The 26293-nt window shown below is 45.8% G+C and overlaps 2 protein-coding genes across 2 annotated transcripts; one reads left to right on the forward strand and one right to left on the reverse strand.

Annotated features, from left to right (window-relative positions):
• Positions 1 to 16: 16 nt before the first annotated feature.
• LOC123166999 (fanconi-associated nuclease 1 homolog) lies at positions 17 to 7751 on the reverse strand. The gene is made up of 15 exons (XM_044584837.1): positions 7495 to 7751; positions 7270 to 7408; positions 6194 to 6729; positions 6011 to 6115; positions 4436 to 4697; positions 4292 to 4354; positions 4030 to 4104; positions 3829 to 3947; positions 2554 to 2624; positions 2389 to 2476; positions 2163 to 2303; positions 1859 to 2082; positions 1110 to 1383; positions 744 to 977; positions 17 to 594 (listed from the first exon to the last, which is right to left on the reverse strand). The coding sequence occupies exons 1-15, from the start codon at positions 7645 to 7647 to the stop codon at positions 145 to 147; spliced, it is 2934 nt and encodes a 977-aa protein (XP_044440772.1). The 5' UTR covers positions 7648 to 7751; the 3' UTR covers positions 17 to 144.
• Positions 7752 to 17405: 9654 nt separating this feature from the next.
• LOC123164323 (uncharacterized WD repeat-containing protein C2A9.03) lies at positions 17406 to 25575 on the forward strand. Its single transcript, XM_044581748.1, has 10 exons — positions 17406 to 17575; positions 17667 to 17861; positions 19137 to 19304; positions 19395 to 19481; positions 22553 to 22687; positions 22821 to 22931; positions 23708 to 23799; positions 23883 to 23988; positions 24077 to 24163; positions 24853 to 25575. Exons 2-10 carry the CDS (start codon positions 17682 to 17684, stop codon positions 25264 to 25266), a joined length of 1380 nt encoding a protein of 459 aa, XP_044437683.1. The 5' UTR covers positions 17406 to 17575; positions 17667 to 17681; the 3' UTR covers positions 25267 to 25575.
• The last annotated feature ends 718 nt before the right edge of the window (positions 25576 to 26293 follow it).

Consider the following 26293-nt stretch of genomic DNA (forward strand, 5'->3'; position numbering starts at 1 on the left):
TGTAAGAAGGTTTTACTCCAGACAACATCAATGTAAATACCAAGAACATTGTTGCTTTTACATGTTACAGCTTTTGGTCTGTTGTTTCAATACATTTGCAGAATAGATCAATGCAAATATCAATACATTTTGTATGAAGGAAGCTTATCGCCGCTTAGAAACTAGGCTCACTTTGCAAACTTCCACATCAAACCCAAAATCCATCAGGACGAAAATCCAAGCCCGTTGCTGCTCAGAGAGCTTATCCTTTGGTCCTTTGACCTCCACAAGTTTAGCTTCAGCACCACCTCGTTCATCCAGGAAATGCCATAGCAGCAGATCAGGCATCCCGCTGGACCAGCTCCTGTAATCGAGGGCTAGATGCCGGAGAAGTAGTGCCAAGCGATGCCCACCAACGCCCGCAACGACAGCCCGTACATCGGCCATTGGATGCCGGTCCCAATTGACACCCTTGCAGGATGTCCCTTGATGTAGCTCCCAGGAGCTGATAAGCATCTCTTCGGCCATTCCATCTTGTATCCTTTTCAACTGTGCTTCTATAAGGTCCTTTCTTGACTTGTAGAAGTCGTCTGTTTCAAAATCAAGAGGGGCTGTCTGCAAGAGAACACACAAATCAAGCTGTGCAAAATCGTTGCAAGGAAAGGTGCAAGCAGTAGCAGTATCAAAAGCGTAGTCGTTGCAACATGCCGACACAATGCAGGTTATGCGACTCTAGCAAAAAAAATGCTCCATAAGCCAAGTACCTGAAATTTAGAATGGAAAACATCGCATACTTCTGAGAATATTACATCCCACATTAGAAGGCCAAAGATTGTCATCCATATGCCACCTTCTGAATGGGTACCTTGCCAGCCACCTCCCTCATCAGCATAATACTGCAAAGCTAATTGCTCTACCCCACAACGGTCACCATCATAGCCATAAAACACATTCTTTGCTCCTATTTCACAATTTAATGGCCTTCCTTCGATGTTCACCTGGTGACAAAAAACGTGTGATGTATCCCAATGATAGATTATTTAGCATTTCCATGTTACCACCTCAATCCAGTAGACAGACACAAAAAAAACTTTCTCCTGACTGACCATCAGAGTGAGATACATATATACCTCTTTTATGTTTCTCTTAAGAGAATCAGCATAACTGGGAACTTTCCAGCGCCGTGGAGGTTTGCCTAAACGCAGAGCTCTCTTCTGCAGTGCAATCTTTGACCCAGCACGGATCCATGGGTCGGTCACTCCTCCTTCAGCTATTGAAAGGCTCTCATTAGGGCGACCCATATGCTCCAAATCAATAGATAATCTCAGTGTCCAATATCCTCGCCGTCTACCAGAAGCAACTTTACTAAGTAGTATCTTTAGAGTCCTTATTGCATCTGCATACCTGCAGAATAGAGTCAGTGTGATATCTAGTTCCCCAAAAATTAACAAGATAGGTACTGAGTGAAACAGCACACTCAGAAGCTCTTTAAAATTATAAATTTCAACAAAGAAAGGAAATAATCCCTCCTGTGAATGCATTCATATATTCCTGAGAAGATTAGGTTTCTTCATGAAAAAAACTGAGCTTCAGTTCAAAACTTTACATTAATCAACAATTTGCATACAAGATGAAACTTTACAGCCTGCCTAGTGTAAGTGTATGCAACTAAATCTCTTTTCTTTTAAATAGTGCAACTAAATATCTGACAGCTGTAAGAGAACTAAAGCACCCAATTATGCGTACAGCAGACCAGAAGACATGTCCACACAACCAAGAAATAGTATAGTCAAGGGTTCCAGTTCAATCAAAATTGAATGAAACACATAAATTCATGCAAATATCAGTTGAGTTGATCCATAAGTTTATCACAACTTACCTGCGTTCGCGTTCGTAAACAGAGACACCTAATGTGAGTATTTTGGAATAGATCCAGGTAGATGAAAAGCATGAATAGAATGATGGAGGAGAATCAGCTAAACTGCTATCTTCTTCTTTTAACGAAGTGCATAGTCGATTCTCAGACAAATCAGTGCATCTTGACACTAATTCCATGTTATCGTTATCAAGAGATTCATCCATGAACTGTGCCACTCGAATTGCCTATTTGAAACATAAGATGTTAAATACATGCAGATTGGCAGGTTATGCTTCTGTTGTTTAGAAAGAAATGAAAAGCTCACCTCTTCATACTGAAGTAAATCATTTCTTTCTTGAAAAATACGATGAACAACGCTGCATGTGTAGTCTGGGAATTTCACCAGACCAAGATCCACTAATAGAAAGGATGAAAGATCTTGATCACCATTTAGAAAAAATAGCCTCTGCATGGTTGCTCTCCATCATCAGACTGTTGGATGGAATAATACTGTAAATAGGATAAACAGTTTAAGCAAGATCTATATTCACCTGAACAAGCCAGAGAAGTTCATCAGCCATATTGGAGACTCTTATACAGGTTCCTGTCCATTTAAAAATTCGCTTTGGTAGCACTGTGCTGCATCAGGAGGTGATTTTGCTTACAGGGCCATAATATCCAAGAATGACTGAATGAAACAAGGAAAGAGCCTTTACCAGGTTCCATTATTGTGCATAGAGAGAAGGGTGCTAAGAAGCTCATGTCGACGGGTGCAGTTTGTGTTATCCTGGGAAGCAAAATAAAGGAATGAATATTCGTTGAGAAAACCAGCTTGAGTATAGAAATCAACTGCAGGTTAGCGCAGAGAGAAAAACAACTTGCAGTAGCTGGTAGTTGATCAAAATATCAATCAGTTTTCCGATTTTTATTTTATTTTTCAATATATAGAAATGTGATGCTTGTATTCTTGCATATTAGAGAAACACTGTGTTAAGTGTTAACAATGCCTCAAGACTTGTGGTGATTGTGACAACTTCTGAAGGAAACCTAAAATTGAATAGAACACTTGAAATCAGGTATGGATGGTAGTTACAACGTAACTCTCCCATGCTAATACATATTCTCAGGCTTTTCCTCTACCAATTAGAGCAAGATTACATGTTTCTAAATATCTATCTTTCATTCGTGTACATTATGTGCTACCAAGTATCATACTCAGAAGTTGTTGGGCATTTTTAAAGGAAAAGGTGTAGTTGTATACCCACATCATTTTCTCTGAGGTTTGGTAGACAAACATTATGGATAAATGACTGATATTCTATTTATTGCCAGATCATATGCCTTAGTTGTTTTGCAGGCTATGCATTATCATGGCTGTGCCATCACTGACATGCTATTGTGTGACTATATGTAAATCAGGATGTGTGGATGCAATGTAGATCAACAGCACTACAACCAAGTTCGCACTGATATGCTGCCATACTGGTATTAAATAAACTAGTAATCCTGTGCGTGCAATGCACGTTGGTATTAAGTAGGACATTAATTTCTCGCTTGATATTAGGTAGGATATTAAATGTGTGTTAATCAGGTGGTTAACAGTGACGTTTATATTAGGTATGACATTAATTGCATGCTAAACATGTCAGGCGCTCAACATTAGAGCCATGTAGGTCACTGGATTGACATGGTTTGATAGTTGGATCTGCCGTTTGGATCTTTTTATATTGGTATAGATATAGTGCAGGAGTAAGGTTTGCCTCATATAATCCTTCCCAGACCCCACCTGGTGTTGGAGCTTCTAGCATTGGGTCAGTCCTTTTTTATAGATATAGATGTGCTACTACCAATCCTAAAGTAGTGTATAACTTCCCTAAGTAGCAACATGATCAAATGGTGATTCTAAATGACAATAGGAAAATGATTGGGGTGGAAAAGGCAAACAACATACTTTTGCATAATAAGAAAAGAGTTGAAGATAAGATTGAAACCTTAGGGAGCTCCTTTAGGATTTCCTTCATTTCAGGAACACTTAGCACATTGAGAATCTCTTTCATATCATGTTCAAATGGAACATCGGTGCCAGAAAACATGTCTATGTAACCTGCCACTATAAAAAAGAACTTCCAGTTCAAATACCTAAAGAATGGCAACATGCTAGTAACAAAAAATGAGTAGGGCTAGGTTATTACACTTCAGCTCCATGGCTGCATGCTCAACATCTGATATCTCACAATACGAAATGCTGCTCAACCTAAACCATGGCCCTGCAAGAAATTCAGTTATTCAATTGCAAAGTTATGTTTGCCTAATAAATTGCTCCGTTTTTCTTAACCTACTAAAAGTAATACATGCACTAAACTTAAGTCGTTAGCACTATACACATATGGAACATGAATGGAGCCAATTCAACATTTTACCTATCAATGGACATTATGGACATCAGGAGCTAACCTTTTCGAGTGTAAATCTTCACTAAAAGCCTTTGGCCATCATTCGATAACGACTTAAAAGATCCTATTGGATGTTACAACATATACTTCGTCATTAAGATTTCTTGATCATAAGATGGAATGGGAAGGAAATAAAATAAACAACCTAAAAATGATGTTTCCGTATCACTGAAAAGGTGTGTATGGTTGGTCATAACATCCAATAGCATCGTATTGAAATTTGCCTGGTATCTTGCACCGCTAGGTTGCTGGAAATTTCCATTTCTAACAACACCAAGAAAATTTTCCCACAAGGATTGTTGGTATCTCAGATCTTCATAATTCTGATTGTCATTTTCACATTTCTGACAAGTTAGCTGGATGGGCACATTGTCAAGCTGTTGTTCAGGCAAACCAGCCACAAATCCCTAACAAAATAGGAAAGTAAGCAATCAGGAGTTGGATGGTTATCCACTTGTTACAAAAAAAATATCTGCCAAAAAACGATGATCGAAGTTGCAGCAAAAACCTCACGACCTTCCTATAGCAAACATAATAAAATAATTACTATCAAAGCAAACTTTCAGGCTTAAAGAGAGTGTTACTTCTGATTAAGGATCTGTTTACACCAGAGTATATGTGTTATTCTACTTAACTACTTTCACAGCTAGTGTGGGCTTCCAGTGACTTGAAGGGCTGCTTGCCCTGAGTATAAATGGATATGAAGTCGGTTCAGTCCTTTCCAGGGATTTAGTTAGCCAATGTACCTCCCAATCCTACAAACCTTTATTCAAACTGAACTTTCTCTATGGGTAGAGTAGGTTTCCATACAAAAGAGTTTTAGGTGAGAGCTTGTATATGAAAAAAGAAAGGGCAGCCCGGTGCATGTAGCTCCCGCTTGCGCAGGGTCTGGGGAAGGGTCCGATCACTTTGGGTCTATAGTACGCAGCCTTTCCCTACATTTCCGTAAGAGGCTGTTTCCACAACTTGAACCCGTGACCTCATGTGTTGGAATCCTGATTAAAACAGTGGCGATGTGCCTACAGTTTGAGAGAAATACCCTAAACTGCCTGTCTGAGAAAACTCGTTGAGACCGACTACTGACAAACAGCTTAAATTACAGACACAAGACAACCACGGCTGAATTAATGCAGAACAGGAGATGCGCTAGACCTTCCTTACAACTGCTGGGTATGAAAAGGACAGACCCAGTGCTAGAAGCTCCCACACCAGGTGGGGTCTGGGGAATATTATACGAGGCAAAGCCTTACCCCTGCCCAGTGCAATGCAGAGAGGGTGTTGACTGTCGAACCCAGGACCTCTTGGCACAAGTGGGGAGTACATCACCACTGCGCCAGGCCGTATGAAAATATTAAGGTTTATAGTCCATAAGCAGAAAATGAGGTAAAATGTTAGAGCAGAAATATACAAAGAGAGATCATATATGATGTTAAAGTTGTTCTATCCAAGTGCAGCATCCAAATTAAAACTTGTAGCCTGACTATGCGAAGTTAATTTACTGTGTCTTTTTAGCATCAGCGGGCATTCACTAAGATGACATGGAGTGAGATTTCTAAGAGAACTTACCACAGGTGTTCAAGGCTAGTTTATTCATCACTAATCACTCAGCGTAAAGTTGACGGCATATGTTTATTCAACAAGAGAGCAACCTATATAACTCTTGAGGACCTAAAAACTGTATGCCATATTACACTTCTTCTGCAATATAATAAGGAATCACCTCGCATTCCATGAAATGTGTGTCCAGTAGAGGAGCCAAGACTTTAGCCAGCTCTCGAGGCAGATATCCAAGCATCTGCCCACAGTCAGACCCTGCATAAAGCACCTGTCCATGGTATTAAGAAAAAATTCTACATGAATGGGATGTCAACAGAAATATAGTTTATTCATAAAGGATGGAAACCTTGACAGCATCAGGGTCCTTGGCATTCTGGGGGTCTCTTACAACAGTAATGCCCATGCCTTCTTGCAGTTCAAAGCTTTCACGGAACCTCCGGCCCACTATGACAGTATCAACAGCTACCGTGGTGCTAGAATCTGCGTCTGGACATGCATCGATACTGACAGAAGTTGTTCCTGCTGAAAGCAAACAGGAAGAGGCCTTCTCGACTGCATCATCATTTTCAGCATTCTTTATAATTGGCAAGCCAGCATTTGAAGGTATACATGTATTGAGCGTCTTAGAAATGCCAGGCGAACCATGCAGACAACCAGTTAATGAAGTGGTTCCGCTATCCTTGGGACTTCCAGTGACGCCATTCATGGAGGAAAGTTCTCTGTCGGTAGATACGTCTCCATCCGTCAGTCCCTTGTTTTCTGCCTCGTCACTGTTGTTCAAAATGTCTGGAGTAGGCTCAGCTGTTGTTTTTTTGCTGAATCTGAAATCGAGAAGGCTGCTCTGTGTTAACTTCCGTTTCGCTCCTCTGGAGAGGCATATATCTGCACGGTTCATGTCAAAACAGAGAAGTCTTCAGAACATTATAGAACTGGTAAGTATGACATGCTTGGTATGCATTCCAGTGTAGTAAGTACTCCCTCTGTAAACTAATATAAGAGCGTTTAGATCACTAAAGTAAATTTTACGGAGGGAGTAAATTTTTACATGAACCGGTTATCCTAGATCAACCGAGACAACAGACATAGTCAAGTCGATATTTCTGAGAGCTAAATTCTTTTTACCGTGTTCATAGCTAAGCCAGTGACTGACTGTAAATGACAATGCAGCACGTGAGAGTGATAAAGTGCAACCGCACAAGCAGGGAAGCACGTCCACATGAACTTGCAATCAGGAAGTGGGCAGGTAGGTTGCTGCATCTAGCTCAGGCTGGATGTTCAGGCATTAGACGGTTTAGTCAAAGCGGAAAGCAATGAACATTTTGGACTAAACACGGCCCAGCAAAACGAGCACTCGATGAGCATTCGGCGGGTTCAGAGAAGTGTGTGGATGTGTGGAGGGGAGGGGAGGGGGGTGGCACGGACCGAGGTGGGTGTTGACGCAGTAGTCCGAGCCGGGGATGAACTCGCCGCAGACGGGGCAGGCCACCCGCTCCGCGCCGGCGCCCCCTCCCGACGAAGAAGGGCCCGCAGCGGCCGCCTCGCCCGCGCCCGCGTCGTCGGCCTGGAGAAAGAAACAGAGAGACGATAAGCGTCGGACAGATGGCATGGGCAGAAGAGAACCAAGCGGGGAGTGGTCTGGGGTTTGACCTGGTGGGGGGTGGAGTGGGAGGGGGAGAGGAGCGCGGCGGCGAGGGGGGCGGGGAGAGGGGAGCGGCGGCGGCGGCCGATGAGGCGGGCCAGGCTCTCCCTGCCGGTCAGCATAGCCCCCGCCAGCGCCGTCGGCGGCCGGGACGGGGCCATGGAGGAGGCGACGGGCCGGGAGCGGCAAGGCGGCGCGCGGCGGGGCGGGAAGGAATGGGAATGGGGCGCCGCGCGGGGGGCTCAGTGGCGGGCTCGCGGCTTCCAGTTCCACTCCGGTTGTTTTTCTTTTCGCGGCTAGTGACGTGGGCGTGGTCGGCTGGGTCAGGATGGGCCGGACGGCGGGTGTTGGGTTTGGGTTGGCGGCTGCGTGCGCCGCACCGTGCCTGCCTGGAGCCTGCCTATTATTTCTCAAAAAAGGAAAATGCCTGCAGGTTTCTTTCTTCGTTGCACGACGTACGCTTCTGACTTTTTGGGTTTGGGGAATGGGGCGCAAGCCACACGTGCTCACACTAGGGCTGACCATGTCACGGTCTTAACCTTGTTAAAAGAAACCTTGTTAGGCACAGAAGACGTCTGCGGGCATGTGTTTTTATAAGGAGAGTAGATCGATCCGTTGGTTGGTTCATCGTGTACAATGTACTATACGCTACGAATTGGAGCCGTGGAGCTTGACATTTGACGAAATCGATCGATTAATCATCTTGTCACCGATGGAGACATCATTTTCTCAAAGAAAAATCACGTCGGAGGGAGTATTCATTGACGAGACGCGCATATCCATCAAATCTAAGGTTTAAAAACATCTTTTTTCTCTTTTCATATAGCCTGTGAGCTTAATTTGAAGCATGAATACCTAAATTACTGGCATATATGCTTCAACATCGACTGTATACAGCATATTGTTTTATTTTTATTTTTTGAACATAGTGCAAACGCATATGCCCACATATACGCGCATACACTCACCTCTATACAACATACTATGAAATAAATCATTCAGGTACCTATAAAGATAAGCTTGCATTACGTTAGACTTGAATATTTAAAGACATTATAACTGAGCAGTTTTCCTGCCATCTCAGGGCATTAGCAAGTTCAGCCGTTGGATCTACTGTTTTAAGCGTTCCTGGCCGTTAATTACCTCTGTCAATGCGGGATGGGCCGCGCTGCAGATCATCTAAGGCTAGGCTGACATCGATGGGCCGCTATTCCCGTAGCAAAATCGGAACTCTGGTCGATTTGGGATTTCAGGTCGGTGGTTGGCCCCGTTGCTTCCCTGCCGTTTGCTCAACCGCCGCCGCCGCCCCTCTCCTTCCTCTTCCACCACGTACTGCTAAAAATCCCGAGAGGAAATCTCCAACCTTTGGCATTTCCTCTCCCACCCCCATGATCAGCGACGAAGGTGGAGCAGGCGACGGATCCGCTTGGGCGAAGAGTTCCCGCTGACCGTCATGGTGTCGGCTATGACTCGGACTAAACTTTTGTTAGCCGTTTTCCTCTGCCATGGGCGAGAGGAGATCCTCGAGACGACCCTCCCCAGTGGTCGCTGTGATGTTTCTCCCTGCATGCATTTGCATGGAAGATCATATGCATCTCCTTCCTTCCATCAGTTGGGGCATGTGGTGACGTCAGCTGCAACACGACGACAGCAGCAAGCGTTCTGGTTGCCAACTTCAGTTGTGAACTGAGACCAAGGGTGTGGTCCGCTCGCACCTCTATTGGAGCGCTCTCCTAGAAAACACGAACCTAACTCCATTTTGACAATGACCACAACGTCCCCATAGACAATTTTTAGGATGGACAGCTGGCCCTAGGGTGTTCAGGGTGGCGCTTGAGGACAATACTGAAGAGACCACATCTGCTTGATTGCTGCCTTAGCTTCGAGTAGATTGATTCGTTGTATTGTTGTGAGCAGCCCTTTAATACATGTCCAATGTCCAACTTGATGTTATGATCTAATTTTGAGATATTTGTTAAAACACTAGTAGAAAAAGGGTCATCTGTCCCGGTTGGTAAGGGCCTTTTGTCCCGGTTTTTTGAACCGGGACTAAAGGGTCGTTACTAATGCCCTAGCCCTTTAGTCCCGGTTCTTACATGAACCGGGACAGATGGGCCTCCACGTGGCCGGTGCGGTGAGCCCAGGCAGGATGGCCTTTGGTCCCGGTTGGTGGCACTAACCGGGACCAATAGGCATCCACTTGTCAGCATTTCAGGGGCTGGGGTTTTTGTTTTTTTTAAGGGGGGGGGGGGGGTTGGGGGTTTTGGGGGGTTAATTTAGGTGTTTCATATATTGTGTTAGTTAGCTAATTAATAGAGAGAAGTGTCCTCTCTTATCTCCGTGCTTGGTCGACGCTACGTACTATATACGTATAGAGAGGACTAGACACGCTAGCTAGTAAGCAAATGAAACAGAAGATCGTCATGAACATATGCATACAGAGAGAAGTGATATCGATCACCTCTCCTTCTCCGAGAGATTGGTCGAACAACAAGTTCTCGTATATCTATCCGACACTACCGGCTACATATATACAATAATTATCCCTTACAATATAATCTCCTAATTAAATTGTAAGAACACAGGGTCCACATAGTATTCTCCGTTTTCAGCGATCACGTGGTCAAGGAAGAATGCCGCCAATTCCTCTTGAATTGCTCGCATACGATCTGGTGCTAGGAGTTCATCCCGCATCCGAAAGATCTAATTTGAAGAAGGGGGTCAATACATATATATATGAATAAATGAAACTCAACACAAATGATGGTAATAAAATAAAATTGTGAATATTATTGCTTACGCACTTCATATTGTTCGTCAGAGTAGCCCCGCTCACAGGTCGTGTGGCGGATGGACTCGCAAACGTAGTATCCACAGGAATCATTCTCTTGTTCCTGCCACAACCACTTTACAAGAAATAGAGGTCAATCAAACTGATAAGCAAGCATGCTAAATGGTATTGATGAAACTAGCGCTTGAATCACTAGGAGATGCGCGGAACATGCTACTATAGTACATACTTTCGGGTGTCTAAATTGCAGCTTCTTCGGCAGTCCCGGAGCTTTTTGGGTGAATTTTCTCCAAACCCTGCCAGACAAAGAAAACAATTACTTGATATTAGGAAATGAACAAAGTTGCTGATATGGTGGATAATGATCGATTTAACTTACTTCTCGAGCATTTGAGTCATGTCCGCATAGTCCTGGGGATCTTTTCGTCTCGAGTCTAAGACGGTTACTACTCCCTGCTCAAGCTTAATCTCTAGGAGAATATAGTGGAAGCTGCGCACGCATGCATAAGTCATCAATTACATTACTATAACCTGGACTAATAAGGGAAACCGAATATGCACAAGACAGTAACACTCACTTGAAGTTGTAAGGAAAGAGTATTATATCTTTGTTTTGATTTATTACCAACGATCGTAGCAAGTTTGCCTCGGTATTTTCGGCATGATATTTAACCTCAGTTGCATCTATGAGATTTGTGTTAATGAACCCAATATCACCGATTTGTCTTTTCTTCAATTCGGCAATCTTCAATCTGCATAATATAGTGAGGATAATTATAAATACATGCAATGAAAGAGCTGGCCTATATAGAGAGACTTAATGACAGAAGTAGTACTACTTACAGACAGTAGCAAGTGACCGTTGATTTATCGAGGGCCTTTTGATTGAAAAACTGGAAGAACTCCTCAAATGGAACATTCAACAGTTCAATTCCAACGAGGTCATGCTCCTCTTTAACTCTCAGCGTCAAAGTATTCCTCCCCCCAGACTCTTTGCAGGTTTTCATGTACCAATCATGTAATCTTCGCATCATTGTTGTTACAGATCTTTCATCTTTGACGAGAGGCTTCCCGTAATGGTATTTGTGTTCGTCCACCTCCAAGAAATCGTAATGTACATCGTCGGGCAGGTAATCTCCAAGATTGCTATAACCGGGCACCATCCTCGGATCATTAGCGACGATGTCGGTAGACACCTTGAGCGGGGGGCACGATTGGTTCACTTGTTCACCGAGCTGGGCAATTTTTTTCCCAGCTCGTCGCTCTTTTAACCTTTGATCACTGACAGTACTTCCCGACCGCTTCGCTTCGACAAATGTCTTTGCAATAATGCGCTCATAGTTGCCTCTCGACGGAGACTTTGGTGGTTTTGTCAGGGCAGCCAGAGTGCGCTTCGCTTTCACCGGATCTACCTTCTCCTCCGGAGGTGGATGTTTCTTTGCTTTCACACCTTCAAAGAAGTTCGTCACTTCGGCTCGCACGATCTTCGTGGTTTCCTCCTTGGTCCTCTCGTATGGTAACTTCTCTGGAGTCTTCAGAGAAGGACCGAATCTGTATTGCCTCCCGCCTCTGACTGTACTGCTAGACGCCGGCAGAGCGGACGGAGTGGCTGCGGCTGTCTTCTTTCCTTGCTTACGAGGCGGAGGAGAAGGACTACGACGCACCGGAGCAGCCGGAGCGGCGGCGGGTCTCTTCCGCCCTTGCTGACGAGGCAGAGAAGGAGGAGGCTGGCTGCTCGGGCGCGCCGGCGCAGGCGGAGAAGGAGGCGGAGTGCCACCACGCGTCGGAGAAGGAGGCTGAGTGCCCTGATCACTCGCCGGAGGAGGAGGCGGAGGAGGAGGCAGAGTGCCACCACGCGCCGGAGAAGGAGGCTGAGTGCCCTGATCACTCGCCGGAGGAGGAGGCGGAGTGCCCTTACTCACCGGAGGCGTCCAGTTCGGAAGGTTGATGAGCTCCTTCCGCCATAGGCATGGAGTCTTCAGAGCAGAACCCAGCCGAGTCTCCCCTTCACCGGTAGGGTGGTCAAGCTGGAGGTCCTCAAATCCCTCCGTTATTTTGTCCACCGTCACCCTAGCATATCCTTCTGGAATCGGACGACGGTGAAAAGTTGCGCCGGGTTCAGGAGGTCGAACAGAGCCGACAGCCGCCTTGACTTTGAAGTTCTGCCATTGCGTCATAAGGTGGCAATGTTGAGACTCCGTGATAGCATCCACGGGGTAGCTAGCAGGAGCCGTCAAGACATGCTCCGGCTGAAGCAGCTCGGTGGAAGCCACGCTGCTTCTCCGCTGAGATGGCGGGGTAGCTTCGGGGGTAGTTTCGGCAGGTCGATTGTCTCGTTCCTCTAGCGCTTGAACCCTTTCGTGCAGCTTCTGAATTTGGGTCTGCTCCACTTTTTTCCTGGCTTTTGTAACCGCCTACGTCCGGAAAACCAGCCTTCCACGGAACGGAGCCTGGCGTGCCTCGTGTCCGTCCAGGGTGCTCAGGATTCCCGAGGGCCATTGTGAGCTCGTCGTTCTCTCTGTGTGGAACGAATGTCCCTTGCTGTGCTGCATCGATATAGTGCTGAAGCCTCTTGACTGGTATTCTCAAAAGCTCGTCCGTCCAAACGCACCTCCCTGATACAGGGTCCAATTTTCCGCCAGCCCCGAAGAACCAAGTCCGGCAACGGTCTGGCCAGTTCATTATCTCTGGTTCGATCCCTTTATCAAGCAGATCATTCTCAGCCTTGGCCCACTTAGGCCGGGCTTTGAGGTAGCCACCTGACCCCGTGCGATGGTGAAGCTTCTTCTTCGCAGCACTTTTCTTGTTTGTCGCTGACAACTTCTTACTCTTTTCCGATGTCTTGTGGGCCACAAATGCGGGCCAATGATCTCTAATCTTCTCATATTTGCCGATGAATTCTGGTGTCTCTTCTTTGTCGACAAACGTTTTCGGCTCATTCTTCCACCTCCTGAATAGGTCTGCCATCTTCTTAAGAGAATGAGACTTGATTAATTGCTCTTTAACTGGCTTCTCCGGATCCTCCTCTGGCGGTAGGGTGAAATTTGCCTTCAGCTCAGTCCAAAGATCATCTTTCTGCATATCATTGACATAAGACACCTCAGGGTCTTCCTTCTTAGGCTTATACCATTGGTGGATGCTGATCGGGATCTTGTCCCTAACAAGAACCCCGCACTGAGCAGCAAATGCTTCCTTTGTCCGGATGGGTTCAATCGGTTGGCCATCGCGCGCGATTGCTGTGATCTCAAACCTTTCATCCGAGCGCAACTTTCTCTTCGGGCCTCGTCTCTTTACCGAAGTTGTGCTCGATCCGGAGGGCTAGAAAAAAGAAGAAAGACGAGAGTTAATTAATATGTGTACATACCAAAACAATGAATGCATCAATTAGCTAGTCAGCACAGGCTTAACTAATATATTTACCTGCCCGGACTCTGTTCGGTCACCGGAGCCATCACCACGGGCTCCTTCTTGCACCAGCATTGGGTCACCGGAGCCATCATAATCATGTCTTTCCTCCTCCACTCTTCGATCACCGTAGCCTGCTTCTTCACCCTGTTCTTCCAGACCATCATTGTCATTAAGATACGACAAGACATCACCTCCGGCTAAGATTATGTCCCCCAACACCTCTTCTGCTTCCTCGTCTCGTCCGTGCTCCATTGTTTCTGCAAATATTACAACATGGCAATTATTACACAAACATGACAGCAGGTGGATATATTAGTGCAAACGTAGACCTAGCTTATTCCGGGTTTGGGGTGGCCTCGGCAACGCTTCAAGGGTAGGGGCGCGACCGGAGGGGGTAGGAGACCGACATCGTTTTTTTCTAGGGTTTGGGTGTCCTCAAGAGTTTTGGTCGAGCGAGAGGGCCGGGGGGTGTGCTCCCGTGGTATAAGTTATCACGGTCGAGAGGGGGTGCTCACTTTTCTAAAAATCTAACTTTTGCATATATGAACATATATACACAGAGAACATACATATATACACTTTTCTAAACATGAAGCAGGTGGATATATTAGTGGCAAACGTAGACCTAGCTTCTCTCGGGTTTGGGGTTGCCTCGGCAATGCTTCACGTTTGTCTAGCTAGTGTCAAAGGATTCAACAAAACCCCTCGGCGTTCCTCGACCCTCGACCCCTCGACGACCCTCGCACCTCGAACCCTCGACGACCCTCGACCCCTCGGTGACCCTCGACCCTCCGCCCTAGTTCTCGACCCTCGACCGCTCGGCGATCCTCGACACCCTCATTCCCGATAAAAAAGAAGAAGAAAAAAAAGAGGAGAAGAAGAAGGAATAGAGGAGTGGAAGATTTCTTTTTTCTTCTTCTTCTTCCTCTTCTTATTTTTTCCGACGTCCCCCCTCATGTCATGTCCGACGCCCCCCCCCCCCCCGCCTCATGTAATGTCCGACGTCCCCCCTCACTTTAACAAAGAACTACCTTAAAAAAAGACTTGCTTCGCCGCGGGTGCTCGATCGGTGCGACGTGGACTCGGTGGAAACACTTTATGAAAATACGGTGGTGGCCGGGCCGGGCGGTTTTCTTTTCCTTCTTCATTTTTTCCTTTGTTTTTCCTTATATGTTTGTTTTCGTTTTCACTCTACATTTTCGTACATATGAAAAAAATAAAGTTTCTATACAAAAGTGCACAATTTTTAAGAACAAATTACAACATCTAAATTAACTACACATCTAAATGAATATTACTACACATCTGAAATTTTCCTAATCTTAAAATTAAACTAAACATAAACTAAAATAATCTAAAAAACATGTAAAAACATCTAAGAATAGCATCTAAAAACATCTAAAAAAATCTAAAAACATCAATAAAAACATCTACAAAACATCCGCCCCGTGCACCGCGCAGGGGCGGAGGGGCCGGCGCCGGCGCCGGCGGGGCAGGGCGCAGGGGCGTGGGACAGGGGAGGGGCGCGGGAGCAGGCTGGTGCTCACAGGGGGCGGCGGGGCACGGTGGAGCAGGGGCGACGGCGACGGCAAAGGGCGGCGCGGCGACTCGGAGGAGCAGGGGCGTCGGGGCAGAGGGCGAAAGCGGCGGCGGCGGCGACGTGGAGCAGCCTGACGGCGTCGGTGGCGGCGGTGACGACGACGTCGAGCAGCCTGACGGCGTCGGTCGCGGCGGCGACAGCAACGTGAAGCAGGGGCGTCGGGCGGCGACGGCGAGGAGGAGCATGGGCGTCGGGGGTGAAGAAGTGATGGATTTGGTCGAAACTGCTAAGAGTTTGCTTATATATCCAGGGCATTGGTACCTGTTCGTGGCACGAACCGGGACCAATGACCCCTTTAGTCCCGGTTTGTGCCACCAACCGGGACCAAAGGTCTCTTTTCAGCAGCCCAAAGGGCGGGAAGCGGCGGCCTTTGGTCCCGGTTGGTGGCACCAATCAGGACTAAAGGGGGGCATTGGTACCGGTTAGTGCCACCAACCGGTACCAATGCACACCTTTAGTCCCGGTTGGTGCCACCAACCGATACCAATGCACACCTTTAGTCCCGGTTAGTGCCACCAACTGGTACCAATGCATTTTTTTTAGGGTCGGGAAATAGGGGCAACCCCATTCAGCCTCTAGGAGTTGTAGAACGAGGGCTAGTAATGGAGATACTCCAAGCCATTACGGAACGACTATGCAAAAGTAACAACCATTTTGAATTCTCGGTTCTCACAAGACACTAGCTAATTGCCCATGCGTTGCAAAAGGGGCATGATGTTCTAGTGATCCTCTCATCCAACGCTCGATGATGCTTTTTCATAATTAACGTGATCTTTCCATCCAAATAATGGCACCTTTCATAATTAACGCGATCCTCCCATCCAGCGCTCGATGACACTTTAAATAATTAACGTGATTCTCCCATCAAAAGAATGATACTCTGCATAATTAATGTGATCCTCTCATTCAAAGAATGTTATTGTCCATAATTACATAAATCGACAAACATATATACGAAATCAAACTAAAGCACGACGTATAATCACGACCGTAGACTCCCTTTAATAGTAGATATCCGACCAAACATGGTCCCGGCTCTACGTGAACCCCTCAATGACTAATAATACATCTCCTGCTCTAGAGATGGAGCTGATATGTTTTTTTTTGCGGGAGAAATACTTGTATTACTCAAAAATCAAGTCTTTACACAATCATCTTTAACAATTTCTAAAACCTCAGGAGGACCGGACTGAATCTAGGTCAGAGTTCTACCCTCCCTTCTCCCGAAGGCAGCTAGACAATCACTGGCTTTATTTTGCACTCGCGACACATGAGTAATACAAGTAGATCGAAGACTTAAGAGATACCTAATCTCATTAATAAGGGAAGCATAAACGGAACGATTCTGTCCAGCACAAGTGATCATGGCCACCGCTTCCGAAGAATCCATCTCAATGGCAATGGGAAGATTTGACCTCTGAATGGATATAGATAACCCCTCCATACACGCGCACAACTCCGCTTCCAAAGCATCTCTGCAAGAATATAGAACTCTGCAGGCTGAAAAGATATGTTAGCTGAAGTAAAACTTTTTCCTCCACATGATTAGGTTTGTAGTGAAAGATAATCTGCAATTTTATGACAATGCGTGTCTTCACTGAGCAAAAATATGTTTCCATGGGAAGAAAACCAGGATCTCACATGGACATGCGTGCAGCGTGATCAGTCGGATAAACGCTAACGTGTTACACATTGACAGAGTAAACTTGTGCTAAAACCAAACACACCAGCAGTTAACAATCTAGTACTAACAAATTACAGCCCACAAAGGGGCCGCGCTTGCGTGCTCCTCCCCTCTCCTGCCCTAGAAAAAACAGCTTTTGTTTAGTGCGCCCCTCGCAGAAAAACACATGACGGGAAGAATAAAAAAGCACGGTACCATCAACCATGGGCGTACTCCTACTCCGACTCGTTGTATGGCTTCTAGAGGCTCCCTCCCGTCTGTGTGTATATGTATAGCGCGGGCGGCCTGATCCCTCCCCAACATCCATCCCCCGCCGCTGTCAAATCCTGGATCGAGCCCTTGCCTGCCGTCTAGAGCCTCGCTTCGCCGCACGGCACAAAAAGGGGAGCGCCAGCCCGCCCAGCCGCGCTGCCCTCCTCCCCTCCACACGTCTCTCTGCCCCTCCCACCCCCACCCCCACCCCCACCCCCATCCTCACCCCCGCCGCCGACGCAGCTCGTCCCTCCTCCCTCGTCCCCTCTTCTCCCGCCAATCCGCGCTTCCCCGGCCCGCCCCTGCCCTACGCGCTCGGCGCCGCCCCGACCTTCCCTGCTCTGCGCAGCGCAGGTACGGCTCTGGTTGCTTCGCCCGAGGCGCGGAGTGGGTTTGTCTGTGTCCGCGTGGGTTTGATCTGAGTGGTTTGGTTCGGTGCGCGCAGGTGGTTGATTGATTCATGGCCGCCAGCGTGCGGGAAGGTGCGGCGGCGGCGGCTGCGGGGCACGCGGTGGACGATTACGATGTCTCGGACGGCGAGATGGACGTGGACGTCGAGGCCGGCAGCGAACTCCAGCACGCCGGCGGGGCCGGCGACGGCGACCGGAGGGACGGCGAGGGCGACGACGAGTATGCGCTGGTCTGTAACCACGTTCCTTTGGGTTTGGTGTCGCGGTGGCGTTGGTGGTTCCGCTGCTTGTTTTCTCCGAATCGCGAATCTGATCCCACAACCCCTGCAGTTCCGCTTTCAGTTATCTAATTGATTGATTGATAGGTTGTCGAGGTTTCTTTCTCTTTATAGTATGATTCGAAGTCGAGCGTGATATTGTTTAGGGCGTTCAGGAGTTTATTGTCAGTGGCTCCTCGTTAGTGCAGCAGCTGGTTCTTCAGAATAAAAAAAAAATCATGGGCACAATTAGGAGGTTCACCCTGAAATCCGATTGCGGAGGCAAGTTTGCAGTGCCGCGGTTTCAGCTCAGTTTTCTAGCATGTTTACCACTTGTACCCGGTGGGTGAGAGTTATCCCTTTTATAAGTTAAAAGGTCGCAGTAGTTTGCTATGCTACCACAAAGTAGAGAAACATAACTTGCCATCAACAAAAGAACCAGTATATATTCTAAAAAAGAACCACTATATTATGCGAGGGGCGCAATCACTCGTTTTAAACATGCGTGTGTCGCGAGAGGAACCTTAGTCCAGTGATTATACTCAAAAGGGTGCGGAAAGGCTACTTTTAGACCGGGGCTAGTTTACAGTGCTGATATTTCCTCTCTTAGTCTTTTGTTGCTGAATTCAATATTTATGATAAAGAGGCGACTTGATGTCAATGGTGCTTGTGGAGCAGATTGGTATTGCCCAATCATCCAGCTCAAGTTTGCTACTTGTGTTTATCTCCAGCCAATAATGATCTGGCTTACTATTCCCTGTAACGTCGTTTTCACAAATCACAAGTGGCGTACACTGCATAATTTTCAATGCCCCACTTTGCCAGGCGTTGTAGATGCGATGTTTCAGTGCCTTTTGAATTGGCTAAGACCAAAGAGCATAAAACATGGCTTTCTACTAGAAAAAAAAGGACCTGTGTCTTTGGCCTTGTTGATTATTCAACTGCTGAATAAAAATTAGCGCATGGGGCCGCCATGTTTTGGCGTATGCATGAGAACTATTTATGTGGCCGTACCTGAGTCTATCTAATCATCAGGATCACGACATGGTTGAATAAATTGTGAGTGATGTAGCTCATTAAGGATAAATAATTGCTTTAAAAGTACTTTGTGTGATTTTTTTTGCCCTTTTGATATTTTAAAGGCTTGGCGAAATTATAATACTGTTCAGGCCTATTAGTTTCCGGTGCTTATATAAAAATATCTTAGTATTAAGCTAAAGCGTATTGATATTTGACTATTTTCTACAGCTCACTAGGATAACTGACACATCAGCAGCTGAAGCAAGGGCAGGAAAGGATATACAAGGTATACCATGGGAGAGGTTACAAATCACCAGGCAGGATTACAGAAAAGCTAGGTTGGAACAGTACAAGAACTATGAGAACTTCCCTCAGTCCGGAGAGCTCATGGATAAGGTCTTAATTAATATCAATTGTATCTGTCAATGTTTACTCTATTTTCTAGATGATTAAATTTCCTAAAAGGATCCTCTGAAATGTTAATAGTTGTGCAAGCAAGTGGAGAGCAGCAGCAAGTACTATGAATTTCAATACAACACTCGGATAGTGAAACCCTCAATTCTCCATTTTCAGGTGAGTTGTGATCTGTCTTCTGTTTAATGCAGGATTTGTAGTATGGCATACTTATTACATCCGTTAGCATTATGTTATATGGACTTCCATTTTCCTTCTTTCGCATTAGCATTTATTGTGCTTTCTTTGCAAAGTTCTGTGTCTTATCTGTATCCATATCAGCAAGAAGTCTGAAAAGATAACTTAGTTTCCTTTTTTATGGGATCTCTGGTTTAAGGGTTCCACTAGAATGGTTTAACTTTATAAATTGTACTGCAGCTTTGAATTAAATGCTGCAGTGGTTACACAGAGTTTCACATGGAACTGTTAAAGGAGTATAACCCTGAAAATGGGCAATGGAGGTTATTGTGGATTTATAAAGCACTGATTGATTTGGAACATAGCTGGATATCTGTATCAATTATGTTAACTCAGCTCAAGGCCGGTGATGCAAATACAAAGTTATTCCACCTCCGTGCAATGGGCGGCAGCGCAAAAATCATATTCCTTTCCTCCATTCGGGCACCTCTGTGGTATCTGATCATAGAGATAAAGCTGATTTGCTCCTCAACCACTTCTGTTTGCTTCCTGGCACGAGTGAGGGCAGACCCTTCCAACTTGATGGTGATTTTATAGGTGGCCATTAAGGATATGCCTTCTGAAAAAATCCCTGGCCCTGTCAGTTTTATAGGTTTATTCTCCAAGAAGTGCTGGAGCATTAAGTTCGACCTCCTGAGTGCTCTTAACCAGTCGTTTGCAGTTAATGTCCAACACTGGATTTGCTGAACACTGCTCACGTTGCGCTTATGCTGAAGAAATTGCTGGCCTGCTGATTATAAACCGACCAGTTTATTGCAAAGCATCACGAAGATTCTCAGAAAATTGCTTGCCCTACACCTTGCCTCTGAGCTGAATGAACTCGTCTCTCCATGTCAGAGTGCTTTCCTTAAGAGATGCATCCAGGGCAATTTCCTACATGTACAGAACCTGATTCACACCTAAATCAGACCGAATCAAAGCCTGCCCTCTTCCTCAAGCTGGATATTGCAAAAGCCTTTGATTCGGTCTGATTTAGGTGTTTTTCTAGTGAGTCCTGTAATGCTCCTAGATGGCGTATTTTTTTAAAGCCTTTGATTCTGTCGGTTTCAAGGCGCAGTTTGGATTCGGGCAGAAGTGGAGAGATCTTATTGCCGTATCTTTGGCTTCCACCTCTTCCTGCGTCCTCAACGGTGTACCTGGCATTCCTTTCCTGCATTGACTACCTCCACCAGGGTGACCCTTTGTCGCCTCTCCTATTCTTGATATTGCCATCGAGCCGTTGAAGATCCTCAAAAGGGTGACGAACGATGGAATTCTGAGTCAGCTGTCCAGCCGCCATGCAAGGTTCCGTGTTAGTATCTGTGCTGATGATGTCGCCTTGTTCATCAACCCTGTGAGAAGCGATGTGGATGCCCTGCACTCTGTTCTTGCTGCTTTTGGTGACGTTTCTGGCCTGCGCACAAGTTTCTCAGAATCAACTTCATTCCATATCCACTGCTCCAACCTGGATATCAATGACACTTTGGCATCCTTCTTGCGTGATCTGGGCTCCCTGCCCTGTTCCTATCTCGGGCTGCCTAGTACTAGGAAACCCAGTAAAATTCAGATCCAACCTGTCCTCGACATTGGCTGCTAAGCTTGTGGGATGGAAAGGAAAGCTTATGACTAAGGCAGGTTGTCTGGCTTTGATAAACTCTGTTCTCACCTCCATCACCACCTACTTTATGACCATTTTCCAGCCAAGCAAGTGGGGTTTCAAGCGTTTTGACAAAATCGGACGCAGCTTCCTCTGGTCTGGTGATGAGGAGGCAAGGGAGCTCAATTTGCTCTTGCCTAAGCAATTCGGAGGGTATTAAAAATCTGGAAAGACCGCTAAGTTCTGGACTGATAGTTGGCTTAACGGTGTGTCTCCCAAACCTTGGCCCCTGGCCTGTTCATACTGGCCCGGAGGAAAAAAACTTACTGTTGCAGAGGGGCTTTATGAGGACGCTGGATGAAGGGACTTCAAAGATCAAACTCTGAACAAGACCTTCACTCCTTTGTCCAGTAATTGTACCAGCTGCAATCTACTCCATCTGTTCCTAAATATTAAGTCTTTTTAGAGATTTCTATATGGACTACATATAGACGTATTTTAGAGTGTAGATTCACTCATTTTGCTCTGTATGTAGTCCATATTAGAATCTCTAAAAAGACTTATATTTAGGAACAGATGGAGTATCAATCTTTGCCAACAATCGGATTCAATTCTCTGGAAATGGACTGAAGATAATACCAACACTGCCTCCTCAGCTTTCTTTATCAATTGCACGGCATGATTCCAAGGCCTGAGCTCTCCAGAATCTGGCAACTCAAGATGAAGCCCAAGGTGATTTTTTTTGGCTATCTGGTATCTGCACCGAATTGGCTACTAACGGTGGATCACCTGCAAGCCCGGGGTTGGCCACATGATGATTGGTGTGCCCGGCGCGACCAAATTCTTGAACCTGCGGTGCACCTATTCTGTCTGTGCCCTTTCGCTAGGAAAGTCTGGCACCTGACCTGTCACAAGCACCCGAACCTGAGGCCTAGGATTTCTAATCTTCAGCGCTTGATGTCATCTTGGTGAAGTGCTTTAGCTTCTGGTCCTAAGAAGGCTGCAGTGACGGCGTCTTACGCTGCTTGGCATATCTGAATGAGGGCAATAAAATTATGTTCTCCAACCAAACCCTTAATCCACACCAGGTTGGTTGCCTCATGGAGGAAAGCCTCCAGTCTGTGACTTGCCCCTTGCACAAAGGCAGTGTCTATCCCTTGTACATGCAGCACACTTGTTTAGCAATTGGTCTCTCCGACTCTTGTGCTCTTGCACCTGTACATACACTCTTCGCTTAATCTATAATGCAGCAGCAGAACTCCTGCCAGTTACAGTAAAAAATGATGTAAACTCAATGTGTTTGTCTGCATTGCATTATATCTGCCTCATTCTCTACTGAAGATCAGGCCAATTAGATGTATCTATTCATATGATTCTTAATGCTGCTCACACTGACCAACCTTTTTTTTCCTTGTAGCTTCGGAATTTGTTATGGGCAACTTCAAAGCATGATGTTTATTTCATGTCGAATTCCACAGTAGGCCACTGGTCGTCATTGTCTCACAAAATGACAGATGTTCTTGATTTCTCAGGGCATGTTGCTCCAGCAAAGGTTTTCCTCTTTTAAAGTTCCTGGTGCTTCCTTCTGATCAGTTATTCTTAATTTTTTCTCCCAAGTTTGACGTTCTGTTTGTTGATTTATACCGATCATGCAAGTAACCTATATTAATTTGTTGGTTACACAGAAACACCCTGGCTGTGCACTAGAAGGGTTTACTGGCGTTCAAGTTAGCACACTTGCAGTAAATGAGGGTTTATTGGTCGCTGGTGGTTTTCAAGGAGAACTAGTTTGCAAGGTAAGGTGTTAGGCAGTGTTACTATTACTGTAACCTCCACTTGAATTCTGTATCTGCTGCATTTTGTTTGCTTCCAATTTTCTTCTATTTGTGCTAAGTATTTTATATCGGAAGTTACAAAATGGTCAGAAACCATCCTTATGGCCTGTTTGAAATAAAGGTTTTAGTTATATTTTATAGGAATATAATCCTCTAGAAAGTTTTCCTATGAAGTTCTTTTTGTGATTGTTGGATTAGCTTTGAAAAAAATCCTATATGAACTCTTCCTTCAGCTTTGGAGAGTTCGAAACATCTAGTCAACCTCATGTTTTCAGTAACAAGTTCAACCTCTTCTCTCTCTAGTCAAGAAGTATTTGCCTATAAAGTTCAGGTGGAGCTTCCAGACAGATATTTTAACTCCCGTAAAAAATCCAGGAGACATGATATCCAATTCCTGTGGTTTTACTATTTTTACGTCTTCCCACTCTGCATTCTAAACTGGTCATATCTCCCTTCTGCTGTTAGGCTGACATATACTCCCTTAGTATATAGGCAGCAGAGTAGGAATGAGAAACAAAAGAGACACTGCATAAGGGAGTACTCCCTCCGTCCCACAATATAAGACGTTTTTGCAAGCTGTTTTAACTTACAAAAACGTCTTATATTATGGGACGGAGGGAGTAGTATATAGGCAGCAGACTGCCCTTAGTTTCTCTTTAATCGAATACCTGATTTATATAAATGTTAAATCATGAATAGCAGGCTGACATGCTCTGCATTTCTCTGTCTTTATGCAGAGTCTAGGAGAACGTGATGTTAAGTTCTGCACAAGGACTACTTTGAGCGACAATGCTATCACAAATGCTATGGATATACACAGATCTACAAGGTAAAAAGTTCACTTGCAGACCTCGCATCTGAAGTTGTAGATATTGTTATAGAAATCTGAAGGTTTGCAAAATACTCATGCAGTGGAAGCTTGCGCATTACGGTATCGAATAATGATTCTGGTGTTCGTGAATTCGACATGGAAAGATTTCAGCTCTTGAATCACTTCCGTTTTAACTGGCCAGTGAATGTAAGTTCTATCTCTTCAAGATCACATAAAGATTTCATATTGTACCTTTCTAAACTGTTCCCCTTACCTGTTGTTCCCCCAATGACAGCACACATCCGTGAGCCCGGACAAGAAACTTTTGGCAGTAGTTGGAGATGACCGGGACGCTCTTCTTGTTGATTCACGAAATGGCAAGGTATTTGGCTAGTATATGCTTGTTATCAGCCATTGTCTTTTGTAGGTACCTCAGATTTTATTATGTTGGTTTAATAATTATATTATTGGCTCCTTGCATTACTAGTAAAGTGAGATGTAAGCACCTTAATTATATTTATGACTGCATTGAAAGGGTTTCTTGGTGTATGTTTTTCTTCTTCTTGGACTTCCATTCCTACTGTGGAGAATGATGTAAATGCATCAGTGTTGCTTGTTTCCATGCATAGGGCACTAGTCATCAGATTCTCCATTACCTTTCCCCCTGCAAGATTTTGCCAGTCGTTTGTTTTTGTAAAAAATAAATATCATGGGACATACTATTGTGGTGCCAATGCCTGTTTTGAAACGCCGGGGCTTTCAATCATAAATCAACTATGCTGGTGATCCTCTTTGGAAAGATCAAAGTGGGGTCAGGGGCTTGGAAATTTGCGACAGATAAGATTTGGTGCAAATGATGTCCTAGTTTTTCTTTTGCATTTCGCCATTCAATCACTTCTATTTTTCACTTTTTTACAGGCCTCTGCCCTCCATGTTTCATCTTTATCGATAGAATAGGCAAAGCTCATGCTCTTTTGTAAATTAAAAAAACTATTTTGAAGGCATTATCCTGACTGTGTTGTGTTATCTGGACAGAGACATCAGTATTCAATTTAACTTTCCTGTGTGCAGGTAACTTCTACCTTAGTTGGCCATCTGGACTACTCATTTGCCTCAGCGTGGCACCCGGATGGTGTCACCTTCGCAACCGGGAACCAGGACAAGACCTGCCGGGTCTGGGACATCCGGAACCCATCGACCTCCCTCGCGGTCCTGAGGGGCAACATCGGCGCGATCCGGTGCATCCGCTACTCCTCGGACGGGCGGTTCCTTCTCTTCTCCGAGCCCGCCGACTTTGTGCACGTCTACAGCGCCGCCGAGTGCTACCGTAAGCGGCAGGAGATCGACTTCTTCGGCGAGATCTCGGGGATCTCGCTCAGCCCGGACGACGAGTCCCTGTTTGTGGGGGTGTGCGACCGCGTCTACGCCAGCCTGCTGAATTACAGGATGGTACACGCCAACGGGTACCTGGACTCGTACATGTAGAGGAATAAAACCTTTGTGTTTGATGTGAAAGAAAGAGCGCCAGAACTGCTGAAAATTTGAAGATCTCGCTCGGCCCGGGCGACGAGCCCCTGTCGTTCGAGGGGGCGAGATATGTCAGCGTGCTCCATTACAGGATAGTCCAGGTGTGCCTTCGGGCACCTGGACTCTGTACATGTAGAGAAAGAAAGCTTGGTGCTAAGTTTAGTGTGTTCGTGTAAAGGAAGAGCGGAATTGCTTAAAATCTGCCGAACAGTAACTTTTAAGGAGATCAGTATGGAATTTATACCAACTTCACTTTCCGAACGCAAACTGACTCGCGTTTGAGTGAGCTGAGCTGAGGTTGGGTTAGCTCGTACTCTACATAAAGTATGTATAGTTTGAAGCGTCTTCAGTTAGAGTAAGGATGCAACTGTGCATTCCAGGAATTATTCCGTCAGTGTACGTGAATCGTTTTCTCTCTGGAGACGGGCTACTAGAAGCCCTAGCCGCCACCAGGAGAGCCGAGCCTTCCGGTGCCGTCTTCTGGCGGCTCACCTCTGCTGACGACCTCTCGATAGTCGGCGGTCGATCCCGCGCGTGCGGATCGTTTACGTTTTAGGGCCCTAGTAGCTTAGGTTTTCGGTTGTTTCTTAGCTTCGTTGAGTTGTGTCTTCGGCATCCGCCGTTGCGACTGCATGCTCTAGCGTTAGAGTTGAGCTTGGGAGGTAGTTTAGGAGCAGATGCAGATTGTGGTTTGTATTGAGAGCATCTGGAAGATTGTGTGTTGGATTCATGGTTGATGCCTCATGGGTATGATTTTCTCTTCTGGCCTTAGTCATGTGAGGGTTGCCATATCTGGAGCTCGATGGCGTGTATAAATTTTTGTTAAAAAGGACCACCTGTCCAATGAAATTGCTAGAAAAGACTCCCTCTAAATACAATTGATAGAAAAGACCCCTCGGCCGTGGCGGCAGGCGCGCCAGCCAACACGTGGCACCTGCCGCCACGTGGAGGCGGCAGCCCCTGCCGCCATTGGACTAGGCGGCGT

This window comes from Triticum aestivum, chromosome 7D, assembly GCF_018294505.1.
Source record: "Triticum aestivum cultivar Chinese Spring chromosome 7D, IWGSC CS RefSeq v2.1, whole genome shotgun sequence".
Classification (NCBI taxonomy): domain Eukaryota; kingdom Viridiplantae; phylum Streptophyta; class Magnoliopsida; order Poales; family Poaceae; genus Triticum; species Triticum aestivum.

What these genes read in the sequence shown, in the direction of transcription:
- LOC123166999 (XM_044584837.1), bottom strand. Translation starts at nt 7,647, where the DNA reads ATGGCCCCGTCCCGGCCGCCGACGGCGCTGGCGGGGGCTATGCTGACC. An exon ending in ATTTACTTCAGTATGAAGAG is followed by an intron (nt 2,083 to 2,162) that starts GTGAGCTTTTCA and finishes TGTTTCAAATAG; the next exon opens with GCAATTCGAGTGGCACAGTT. An exon ending in GTTTACGAACGCGAACGCAG is followed by an intron (nt 1,384 to 1,858) that starts GTAAGTTGTGAT and finishes TCTATTCTGCAG; the next exon opens with GTATGCAGATGCAATAAGGA.
- LOC123164323 (XM_044581748.1), top strand. Translation starts at nt 17,682, where the DNA reads ATGGCCGCCAGCGTGCGGGAAGGTGCGGCGGCGGCGGCTGCGGGGCAC. An exon ending in GCGACGACGAGTATGCGCTG is followed by an intron (nt 17,862 to 19,136) that starts GTCTGTAACCAC and finishes TATTTTCTACAG; the next exon opens with CTCACTAGGATAACTGACAC. An exon ending in AAGGAGAACTAGTTTGCAAG is followed by an intron (nt 22,932 to 23,707) that starts GTAAGGTGTTAG and finishes GTCTTTATGCAG; the next exon opens with AGTCTAGGAGAACGTGATGT.